At 37.4% G+C, this 12,658-nt stretch overlaps 1 protein-coding gene across 12 annotated transcripts in view; it reads right to left on the reverse strand.

Annotated features, from left to right (window-relative positions):
- Positions 1–2,088: 2,088 nt before the first annotated feature.
- The window catches only part of abi2a (abl-interactor 2a), a 47,924-nt gene continuing 37,354 nt past the window's right edge, over positions 2,089–12,658 (reverse strand). For 4 of the 12 annotated variants that reach the window (XM_051118707.1, XM_051118706.1, XM_051118709.1 and 1 more), the window contains 5 exons: positions 11,289–11,522; positions 7,241–7,399; positions 6,680–6,766; positions 4,778–4,951; positions 2,089–4,473 (listed from right to left, as the gene is read on the reverse strand). In XM_051118707.1, coding sequence (XP_050974664.1) covers positions 4,298–4,473; positions 4,778–4,951; positions 6,680–6,766; positions 7,241–7,399; positions 11,289–11,522 — 830 coding nt within the window. In that variant the 3' untranslated portion in view covers positions 2,089–4,297. The remainder of the gene's footprint in view (positions 4,474–4,777; positions 4,952–6,679; positions 6,767–7,240; positions 7,400–11,288; positions 11,523–12,658) is intronic. The other 8 variants (XM_051118712.1, XM_051118711.1, XM_051118714.1 and 5 more) reach the window with 3 other exon arrangements.

The following is a 12,658-nucleotide window of genomic DNA, read 5'->3' on the forward strand; positions in this document are numbered from 1 at the left end:
AGTCAGCTTATGTGATGTTCTCTCAAATATATAGTTGTTTTGAAACAACATTCAAGATGACTTTGGGAAATGAGTGAATGTAACTAGTGAAAAATAACTGCAGATTAACAATTGCCACCTCAAAAAATGCTCTTTTCTTCTTCTGTTGTTATTTTGCAAATTAGCAACATATTAGTGCACTGCTGCCTCTCACTGGTTTATTAATGTCATTGGTTCCTCTGTGGCTACTTGAATATTTTAAGTAAACATCACTCAAAGCAGTAAGTAAATTGTTTTACTGGCTTGGAAGTAACTGTAACTTAATAAAACCTAGTAAGTATAGCAACTAAGTAAAGATAACTAATTATAGACAACTATTGTTTCTGTAGATGAGTTTTTCTTCATCAAAACAGATTTGTCACTTGCTCACCAGTGGATCGTCTATAGTGAATGGGTGCCATCAGAATGAATCCAAACCACTGATTAAAAAAAATAATAATAATCTCAATAATTCACACAACTATAAGTCAGTCCAAAAATTAACGTTTTGTTAAGTTAATTGTTATTTCTGGGCAATAAAAATGAAATGGTTCTGTACTTTTTTTTTGTTTTTGTTAAATCAGATACAAAATATGTGCATGTACACTGTAAAATCCAATAGTTTACCTTACTTAGATATAATTAGTTGTCTTTACTTAGTTGCTATACTTACTAGGTTTTATTAAGTTACAGCTACTTCCAAGCCAGTAAAACAATTTACTTACTGCTTTGAGTGATGTTTACTTAAAATATTCAAGTAGCCACAAAGGAACCAATGACATTAATAAACCAGTGAGAGGCAGCAGTGCACTAATATGTTGCTAATTTGCAAAATAACAACAGAAGAAGAAAAGAGCATTTTTTGAGGTGGCAATTGTTAATCTGCAGTTATTTTTCACTAGTTACATTCACTCATTTCCCAAAGTCATCTTGAATGTTGTTTCAAAACAACTATATATTTGAGAGAACATCACATAAGCTGACTTCATAAACTGATGTTGATTTTCATAAAATGTTGTTTGTGTGTCTTTTGTTTTTTTTTACTTACCATTATAGTGATTAATGTTCCCTTTGGTTGGGCACTTGGAACTTTGTTTTTCTTATTATAATTCCAAATAAGCATGTTCACCAGGATCCTGGGAACAGTTTTTAATGTTTAATATAGTTGACTTGTCTTAATGTGGTTTTATATCCACTTGTTACCAAACAGTTATAACGAAAATATGACAAAAATGGAATTTCTATACCACTACTCTAAACTGAAACGAATGCACAAAAAGTTACTGCGATATAACATTTGGGACATTATTCCTGTCTCACGTACGTAACAGGAAACGGGAATTGTCAATGTTCTGCAGAATCTAAAGCACTCTTCTTCCCCCACTTCTGATCCAGACTAAACAGAACTGCTCGTTTTATATCTTGTTCTCACACCACAGACACTTTTCACATAGCTGAGGTTTGATTTTCACACTTCCACACAAAAACATTCACTTCCTGTTTCCTTTTGTGTAGTTGCATTCCTTTGATGTGTGAATTCTGTAGCCAAATATATATTTACTACTTAAATGAAATAACGCTATATAAAGATGTGAAGCAAATATGTGCATATAAATACGTTGAGAATCTCATAGCTTCATCACAGTGCACTTTTTCCTCCGTCTGTGGAGCTAACAGCCTGTGGGCGTCTGAGTGTGCAAACCTCCAGCAATCTTACGTACGTCTCAAGCCATCTGGACCCCTGTTCGCTGCCAAGTTACGTAAGTCTGAAAAAGAACATGGGCGTGTATCTCAAACACTGAGCTCTGCACTATAACAACACCATCTGAGGAGACGACATTTCACTATAAACGCCCGTCAACACATAGCATGGTAACAAGACAAAAACAGAAAGCTTATCAATAATTTTTCACTTTTGTATCTATACCTGCATGCCTGTGTGTCTGACACATAGGGCAAATGTGAAACATTTGGTTTTGAAAGAGCTATCAGACAATTTACATGAAAAGTACTAGCACTGGAAAAAAGAAAGGTTCACATTCTTTAGGTTCATTGTCTCACACATGGAAATACTCATGTCCATACTTTTATTCAGTTAAATATACACATATTTGCACACAAGAATATCGAGTTAATGGACTTTAATTGTTTACAAAAATTACTATTCATGTTAAAATAATTGACATCTCTGGTGTTTGGAGTGATGTGCTTTCAGACAGAGGTGAATTAACCCTCTAAACGTCACATTTTACCAGGTATTACTGCAGGGTAGAGTGAAAGATGAGCTTAGCTGGCTCTACCCTGCTTTAAACAACCTCCATCTGTTCTTTACATAAGATTCAAATAAATTTCATGATGGAGACACTGAAGTCTTGACGATTTTAGGACCTGCAAAATAGAAAACTCTTAGTAGCTGGAGAGAAAGAGATCAATGATTGTCAAATAGCTTATACACGTTTCAATAATACTACAGAATGGCACAATATATTTAGCATAAACATTTAAAGAGCACTCAAAATAATACTGTAATGTTTGTCACATGAACGTCTTAAAGGAGAAGTTCACTTCCTGAACAAAAATTTACAGATAATTTACTCATTCCCTTGTCATCCAAGATGTTCATGTCTTTCTTTCTTTGAGGAAAACATTTCAGGATTTCTCTCCATATAGTGGAAATCTATGATGCCCACGAGTCTAATTTTCTAAAATGCAGTTTAAATGCAGCTTCAAATGGCTCTAAACGATCCCAGCTGAGGAAGAAGGGTCATATCTGGCGAAACAATTGGTTATTTATTAAAAAAAAAAAAAAAAAAAATTATAACTGATATACTTTTTAGCCTCAAATGCTCGTCATGTCTAGCTCTGTGATGCGCATGCATGCTCAGAGTAAAGTATCTGTACATTTTTGTTCTGGAAGATAACTTCTTTAAACTGGGTATAAGGGGTCATCAAGAACAAAAATGTGATGAGGAACTAAACATGGGGCTTGAACCCTTTTTAACCTGTTGATTTACATTTTTTAACTGATTATTGGATGCTTTTTCAATGTCAGGTACTAACATGAATGGACTCAAACTGTATTATTGTGTAAATGTCTTAAAATGTCCCACAACCGGAATGAAGTTTCGTGCAGGCATAGCTGCGATTTTAGCTGATGAAATAATTTAGATGATGTTAGTCATTGCGATAACTTTAGTTTAACAACCACTAGTTTAACATTTCCAGATATTTCAGGTTTTCCATGATTGTGGGAATCCAATAAATAAAATGTGAAAGAAAAAAAAAGAAAAATGAAATGTAAATAAGGTTTGTTTTTATTAAGCATGCAGTCTATGAAGCACTACATACACTTGTCAAATATTAACCAATTGGTTAGCATCACGACACAATATTTAAATGTAAAACAAACAAAAGAGTAAAACAGTTTAAAGTTCATGAGGTTATTAGATATGTCTAGTACTGCATGTGTGTTGGGGCTGACCGATTCTCATGGGGGAAAAAATGATTTAAAAAAAGAAAAAAGTAAAACCAAGATGAGACCTTTGTGCAAACATGTCTGACCCATCAATTATGCTTGCGTGTTTGTGCAAATATTTCCTATTTCATCAATCTGGCTCAAACTAATTTTAATTAGATGGGAGAGAATATATCAAACAATTGCTTAAACAATCAAAACACTTTACAGAGACACAAATTTAAAAACCTTGAGCTGTCACAACATGTAATAAATAGAAAGCTACTTCTCTATATTCACTCCTTCCGTTCAGTCTCACACTTTCCTTGTTCCTATTATCTCCCTTTTTGAGCGTGACCTCACTGTAAATCACTCCCTGAATCCACCTCAGGCTGTTCAAAAAATAAATCCGTTTCAGAGACATCAGTCAGCCCCTGTGCTGCCTTCCAAAACACCACAATGCTGTGGAATGAGCAAAGGTTATGAAACATGAAAAAAATAAAAATAAAAACAATGTACCCACTCTAAAGCTACCCACTAGCTTATGCATATCCTGAACTTCAAACTTTGTATCCTTCATTCAACAGTAAACATATTATAGGCTTTTATTAATATAATTTTATTTCTCTAAAAGTGTTTCCTCAGTTCTGGTCTGCAACATCTGGATGTTCAGCTTCATATCGCTTCGCCTTTTTAGTAGCACCACTCGTCTTTGAAGTCTCACGGCCTGTTATTAGCATGGTTTGTATGCACACATGCACGCTTCTGCATTGTAAGATTAGCGCTGGTGGGCGTTGAGGGTTGGGGGAGAGACAGAGGACACTCTCACTCCGTGTAGTGCATGATGGACTCCACATAGTTTCCGGGGAAGAGTCCTGTAGTGCCGCTCATCACACCTTCATACCAGCCATCATCATTCTTTTTAATGACGTAGATGATGGCCCCCTCCTGGAAAGACAACTCATCTTCCTTGTCCTGCGTGTAGTCGTAGATCGCCACCACTGAAAGCAGAAACAACAAAGAGACGGCTACTGTCTGTGCAGGGTCAGAAAGCTCTCGGATTTCATAAAAAAATATCTTAATTTGTGCTCTGAATGGGTTTGGAATGACATGAGTCATTAATGACAGAATTTTTGGGCAAACTAACCATTTATAACCCCCTTCAAACTGCAAAAATAGGCCTTTCTTAAATCATTATTGTACTGATGTCACATTAAGCACATTAAAATGGCCTGATGAACATCAGTGTGAACTATATTGGTGTGCCAAACCTCAATAAGTGTCCTCAAAATATGTTCAGTGTACCTTTCTCCAGGTAAGTTTGTGGAGCCCAGGGTGGGTCTTCTTCAGCGTAAGGGTCGCTGTACTCCACCACAGAAGACTCTTCTTCCTCATAGTCTTCTGGAGGTGGAACTGGGGTTGGTGTCTCCTCAAACACTGGCTCTTCTGAAGGGGGAGGTGGCGGAGGCGCATCTGAAACTGAGAGTACAGAAATGACCAGGAGACTCACAGAACAGGACTCCTTTAGATGGGAAGGCCATGCAAGCTCATGGATCCATGCAGAAAGCACGAGCGGTAAACTAAGATATGGATGTTTGAATGGTTTACGGTGAAGAAGAAACAGTGATGGAAGTTTCAACCCTAATATTTTTAGATAGACAGACGCATACACACATGAACGCACTTGTATAGAAAAATGACAATGCAATCAGCCTGCCTTCAATATATCATACAACAGGACTGTTCTCTTAAAAAGGAGGGCTCAGTAGAATTAAAGACCTATTATGCCCCTTTTCACAATGGAGGTGTCCCCAGAATCTGTGATGTTATCCAACACATCATTTATTATATCATTCTGAAAATGATTCTATTGAGTGGAAGCAGAAACATGCCGTTTTCATGCATGTCTCTTTTCGTGCAGCTCCCCGCCCCCTTTTCCAAAATCAGACTGTTCCTTTACAGCCCCTAACTCAGACACACTGCCAAGAAAACACCTGTTTGGTTTTGATTATCATGTCTATTGCATTGAAATCATTTGTTTCAAAGCCATATTAGTTTAAACTTCTGATACAGGGTTTTCTGAGCGCACACATCCGAAGCACACGCACAGAAAGTGGCTGTCGCACAGTATGTAAGTACTAAAACAAGTTCTCTTTCATGTCTTATTGCGCTTAAACTGTCAAATACATAGAAACACACAAGTTAAAATGATCGGTTATGTCTGTGAAGGTGAACAGCTGGGAAAGAAACTGCATGTTTATATAAGATCTGTGTGGCAGCAGTGTAATATACAGTAAATAAATTAATAAATCCACTGCTCTCTTGTCTCCTCTGAGGCTGGGACTCTAAATAGTGTTCTACGCTCGTCTTTGCAGCCAAAGACAGAACAGTTAGCATGCTTTGCATGAACCTTTGCCATGGCGTTAGAACTGGTACTAAATAACAGCACCTGTGGAAATGTGCAGATTAAGGGGCGGTAATATTATGATAAGATCCCCCTACTACGTCACAGAGGGAATCTGACACACTCGTTTTTCACATGCTTGCAGAGAAAGGATTACCAAACTAAAAATGTACTGGATTGTTGTTCTTCACATTCCTGGTAGATGCACCAGGGACCCAATTATTGCACTTAAACACGAAAGTCAGATTTTGATTATATGCCACCTTTAAAAACCACATGCTACATGCAGAAGATGCTGAAAAAAAACCCCAGTGATGTCTGCCTGACAGTCAACAGATACCAAAAAAACATCTCAGAAATTTAGAGTCTGCACCCATCATAAATTACACACTTTTCTGTGAATTCTGTCAGTGCGTCTGTCTAAAAACTGCAGAGTTGCTCTGACTTTCAGCATCTAGCATCAACTCATTCACACTGCGAATTGGGGCAAAAATCTGTAAAAGTTGTGTAGCTCCAGCCTTAATTCGTCTACCTTAAAATGGATTGCCAGCTGGTACAACAATAATAGTATCATGCAATAATCATCACTAGAAGGTGTTTTTTCAGTAAAAATTTATATATAATATTAATATATATAATAATAAACATTTTATTTATAAAACAAATACTTTTAATCAACTCACAGCCCTGAAACCAAGATATATTCTCATGCTTAGAACAGCATGTCTTGCAATGACAAGCCACGTGTGTATGAGTGTGTCTCTGAATGGAGGGTCTCATCAGAGGAGCTCAAAGCCACTTACTGGTTTCCTGTACGCGAGCCACAAAACCCGTCAGTGGAAGCTGGGGTGTGATCTGCAGTATGGAGGGGGTTGGGGGGGCCACTGAGGCTAGTCCACAAAACCACAAAAAGCGCAGAGAGACAGAGGAAGGGGGAGTGTGTGAGCAGTGAACCAAGATAAAGAAAGTGAATGTGAAAGGGAGAAACAGAAGACAGTAGGCAGTTAGTTTAGTGAGCAAACACTGTCTGACAAACAGGAAGTGGTCACCTGGGAGCAGAAAGGATGAAGGGTGAATCTACACCAGCTAGAGAGTTCAAAGACTAACCCATTTATACATCAAAGCACCAATACAACTATGTTAACTGTAGATTGTCATTAAGAGAGAAATGTTACTACAGAAAAAAAAAATTAAAGTGGTAAAGCAAAGATATGATGGTGTGTCAAATACAAATGTTAAAAGAAAGTAAACTGCAAGTAGGGGGGTTCATGATGTACTCAGTCTCAGAGAACAAATTTAACTTTGCCTTTGATGAAGAACCAAAAGGTACACAGATGTCAAGGTCTGAATAGTGAGAGCAGTACCTTGGTTCTGATTGTAATAAGGCCCTCCGTTCTGCTGGCTGGCAGGCATGGAAGTCTGACCCGTGATTGAGGGTGGCCGGCGATACGGCAGCGAACCCCCAACTGTGGGTGCGATCTGCCTGGGGACGGGCCTGTTCATGCTGTAGAACTGAGGACCACCTGCATGAACAACACAGTCATGAGAGAGAGAAAAGACTCCACAATGATCACATTCATTTCTGAGAAATGCATCACCTTTATTTCCTATTTATTTTATTTCAAAAAAATAAAAGAAGAAATGTGAGAGGTCTACAGTCAGACCACTGAAAGACAAGCATTTCGACAACAACGACCAAATGAGATCAGTGATTCAAAAGCAAGCGTGAATGTCATGAAAATGATGCTTAAAGGAGTAGTTCACTTCCAGAATAAAACATCCCTCATAATTTACTCAACCCCATGTCATCCAAGATGTTCATATCTTTCTTTCTTCAGTCAAAAAGAAATTGCAGTTTTTAAGAAAAACGGACAGACTTCAAATGGGTTGAACATCCAAAATGCAGTTTAAATGCAGCTTCAAAGGGCTCTACACAATCACAGCTGTGGAATAAGTGTCTTATTTAGCAAACCAATACACCATTTTCTTAAAAAAAACAAATTATACTTTATAACCACAAATGCTTGTTTTGCACTAGCTCGACTTCACACATTACATAGTCATGTTGTGGACTTCAATGGGGATCAGTGGGTTGAAGGTCCAACTTGCAGTTTCAAAGGGCACTAATAAAAACGTATACATTGCCCTCCAAAAGTTTGCAAACACCCCTTTGCCAGGACGATATCAGCATAAATCCTTATTTTTTGGTGCAAATACATTAAAGTAACTTCACATTGTCAATGAAGACCAGCAATAATAATTTTCATTTTGATTACACATCACTGGCAATATATACATGTCAAAGTCAGACATGCACCTTTGCCAGCTGTGATGCCTTGTTACTGTTTTAAACTTGGCCCCGGTTTTTAAAAGATTTTTGGGTCAGCACACCTTAATAGCTTCAACAATTGATTGCCAATTAGGTTTAGAATACAATGAATTTAGGCTCAGATTACGCAGAGCTGTAATAGCTGCTAATGGTGGATATTTTGATAAATCGAAAAATCAAGTTTTTTCTATGTATAAACTGTTTATGTAATAAAACATGTTTTCGTGTTTGTGTTCTCCCTTATCAGTGCAAAATTATCACAAAGTAAAAAGGATTCATGCCAATATTGTCCAAACCCCTACTTTTCTAGGGTGTACTTTTATACCAAAAAGCTAGGGTAGGGCAAAAAACTCCAATCATTTTCTCCTCAATCATCAAAATCGTCCGACATCATTGTTTTACCTCTTTTTGTAAAGGGCCAAAACATTGGCCACCATTGAAGTCCACTATATGGATAATAATCCTGAAAAGTTTTCCTCAAAAACCTTAATTTCTTTAAAGAAAGACAGACATGAACATCTTGGATGGCATGGGGTGAGTAAATTATCAGGAAATTTATTCTGAAATTGAACTAATCCTTTAAACTGATCTGGACTAAGAAGGATTTCTCACTAGATCATCTTGGTATGGGACCAAAGTACTTTGGATAACAGCGGTGCAATTTCACAAGGATGATTCGCAAATCGCTATAAACTGACCTCATTTGGAATGTGTAATTTGCATATTTTTAGAGTGCTGCAGGAATGACTTTTTTAAGTTATATGTTTGGGCTTTTTATGACTTTAATGGACAGGACAGTAGAGAGATGACTGACCTCAAGCACAGATTTTGCTATATGTCGGCGCACTAACCACAAGGCTATCAGTGCCAACATAGAATAACATATTTTTTAAGCCAAAACCTGGAAACGAGTTAGCATTTATCATTTCCTGTTCCACTGTCCCAAAAGTCTTTTTTTAATGTGTTTTTGGTTAAATGCCTAAAATAAGGTCTGTGGTCAATGCAAGCTCAAGATATGTACATGTTTTATTCTTTGACATAAAATACATGAGTATAAGGCTTCACACTTGGCGTCTTTTTTGACAAGAAAAAGTTGACAAGGGCGCTTTTTTAGTAAAAAAATAAAAATAAAAAAATCTGGCAGCGTTGCAGTCGAGGGCATTTTCTGTTGCTATAACAACAGCTGCAACAGTATGAATGTTGAGAAAAGAGGAAGCTCGCTCTTGCGCTGGTGTTTTATTTTTTTGGCATTTTTGCCCTTTATTTGATAGGAGAGTAATTAGATCGGAAGCGAAGTGGGAGAGAGAGAGAGAAGGGGGACAGGATCGGGAAGTGTCTGCGGGCTGGGACTCGGAAAAGGGATGCCCGAAGTGCAACGGCGTTCATGTCGTCACGCTGCCCACAAGGCTATCGGAGTCACACGCCGGTTTCGAAGTTGACAGAGTCTATCTACCGGCACCTTCTTCATTTTTTCTTGTTATGGAAACGTCAGTTCTGGCAACTCGCTTGTCATTGGTCAGCTGTCAAAAAGGTTCTTGACGTAGGGCGTTTCTTTCAGAAAAGTTGAACTTTTTTCAACTTGAAAAGACGCTCTGAGCCGCAGAAAAAGACGCCGGCGGTGGTGTTTAAAAAAGCGCTCAGGACTTTTTTGAAAACACGGTTTACTCCATAGGATTATAATGTAAAACAGACATTGGCAGTTTAAAAAAAGACGCCAGGTATGAACACAGCCTAAGCTTTTACTTGTCTTGAAAAAAGGTGGTTGCTAGCAAATGGCTAAATGGCATTAAACATTAAGCTGAACACTCTAAATCTACTCGCTGTTCCACAGCCTCATTGTGTTTACAGTTGTGCTTTTGCAAACTTTTCTAACTCAAATTTTCATGGACTATGTTTTTTAAATAAAGACCAAAAAACTCTTTAGAAGCATATGGTGGTAGCATTGAAGTCATGGTGTAATTCATTTATAGTCTACGTTTAGCATTTTTTTTCTTAGTTTACCCAAAAATGACAACTCTGTCATTCAACAACTCACCCTCATGTCATTCCAAACCCGTAAGACCTTCGTTCATCTTCTGAACATAAATTAAGATATTTCTGGATAAAATCAGAGAGCTTTCTGACTCTGCACAAAGTAATTACCAAGTTCAAGGGCCAGAAAGGTAGTAAGGACATAAAATAGGACATAAAATAATCCATGTGACATCAGTGGTTCAACCATGATGTTATGAAGCTATGAGAATACTGTGTGCAAAAAAAACAAAAATAACTTCAACAGTTTCTCTTCTCTTGTTAAATAAAGTCATTTTTGTTTTATTAGCGCACAAAAGGTATTCTCGTAGCTTCATAAAATTAAGGTTAAACCGCTGATGTCACATGGACTATTTTAAGAACTGAACGTGTCAGTTGTGTTGCTGCCTATACTTATACTTATTTAATCAAAAATATCTTAATTTGTGTTCTGGAGATGAACAAAGGTCTTACGGGTTTGGAACAACATGAGGGTGAGTAATTAATGACAGAATCTTCATTTTTGGGTGAACTATCCCTATAAGACTTTAAAATTCACAAAGGTTGTGTTTATTTGCAAAGATTATTATGCTGAATAAAATGTGTAAGAATAATAAGCTTTTGTTGGCCACAGGGCTTATTTTCTTCAATAATTCAAAAGCCAATCTCTCCTGGGTTTTTGTCAGAGGAACTGATGCTAACGCCTACAGTTACATCACTGAATCTCTCCAGAGAAATACTGGCAAAGGCGATTAATTAACCTCTAATTAAGTAATATGACACTCAAAACAATGCAACAAGTAAGAACAAGATTGTTTAAAGAACTGTTGTATACAAGCAAACTTGCAGTTTTTCTCTGCAAGTGAAGTTGCAGCGGTACTTTTATAGATGACTTAAAACTACCATATTTAAGTCGGAACAAACAATGAAACCATGTGTGAAAACAACCTGAGAGACTCACGAGAAAGCAAAATGAGCAGGACACAAAAGACCAAAAATTCACCACAGGTGGGGAATGAAACAAGGGCAGAAAGCATGACTGATGGGCTGGAGATGGACAGTGGCGGACTCACCTGTCCCAGGGTTGGTGTTGGATGCAGCACTAGATTCATCTGAATTGAGGGTTGGTTGAGAGGGAGGAGAGCCATTATCAGGGCTCAAAGAGCTCTCAGTGGAGTCAGGGTGAGTGGGGAGAGATTCAGGGATTGAGGTGGGGTTGGCTGAGGGTTGTGTAGGGGTTAAACTAGAGGGTGTGACAGAAGGCTGAGCAGAGTTAGATGGAGCTGAGGGTGTGTTGGCACCAGCAGCTTGAGGGTAAAAAAAAAAAAGGAGAGAGGGAGGAAACCAAATGAGAAATGCTTTTGCATTTCACTTAAAGGGAACTAATGTGGGGCATGCCAGGAAGAAGTTTTGCTTTAGTCTCACAGAGCATGATCGAAAAAAGACTAAGCTAAAAACCAGTCACAATTCAGTTTTTGTGAAGACCAAGTATATCAGTGGTTGCTAATCCTGCTCCTGGAGGGCCACCTTTCAGTAATTTAGCTTTTAGCTCTAATTAAACACACATGATCCAGCTAATCGAAGTCATCAGGGTGATTACAATCTTGCAGACAAGTGTGTTAGAGATAAACTCCAGTTCCAGTACAGTGGCCTTTGAGGATTGGACACCCCTGATGTATATGCAAATCTCATTCAAAAAAATTCCCTGTTTCAGTCATTTGACAGTAAAAATTGTAGTTGCTGTTTCACCCACTCAGAGTTCACCCAAAAACTGCATTTAAACTTATACTCAAGTAAATAGTAAAAAGAAAAAGGTACAAAAGTACGGTAACACTTTACAATAAGGTTCATTAGTTAACATGAACGAAGAATGAACAATACATGTACAGCATTTATATATTTGTTAATTTTAGCATTTACTAAGGTATTATTAAAAATCAATTTGCTTGTTAACATTGGTTAATGCACTGTGAACATAAACAATGAATGACTGTATTTTTATTATCTAACATTAATAAAGATTAATAAATACTGTAATAAATGTATTGTTTATTATTTGTTCATGTTAGTTAAAGGAGTACCAGAACAAAAATGTACAGGTAATGTACTCACCCCCTTGTCATCCAAGATGTTCATATCTTTCTTTCCTCAGTTGTAAAAAGAAAAAAAAAAAAAAAAAGTTTTTTGAGGAAAACTTTTCAGGTTTTCTCTTCATATAATGGACTTCTATGGTGCCCCCGAGTTTGCACTTCCAAAATGCAGTTTAGATGCAGCTTCAGAGGGCTCTAAATGATCCCAGCCAAGGAAGAAGGGTCTTTATCTAGCAAAACGATGAGTTATTTTCCTAAAAAATTTACAATTTATATACTTTTTAACCTCAAATGCTCGTCTTGTCTAGCTCTGTGTGACCTCTGTGTATTCTGGTCCCATCTAATTTTCTCCT

Source organism: Labeo rohita, chromosome 9 (assembly GCF_022985175.1).
Source record: "Labeo rohita strain BAU-BD-2019 chromosome 9, IGBB_LRoh.1.0, whole genome shotgun sequence".
Taxonomy (NCBI): domain Eukaryota; kingdom Metazoa; phylum Chordata; class Actinopteri; order Cypriniformes; family Cyprinidae; genus Labeo; species Labeo rohita.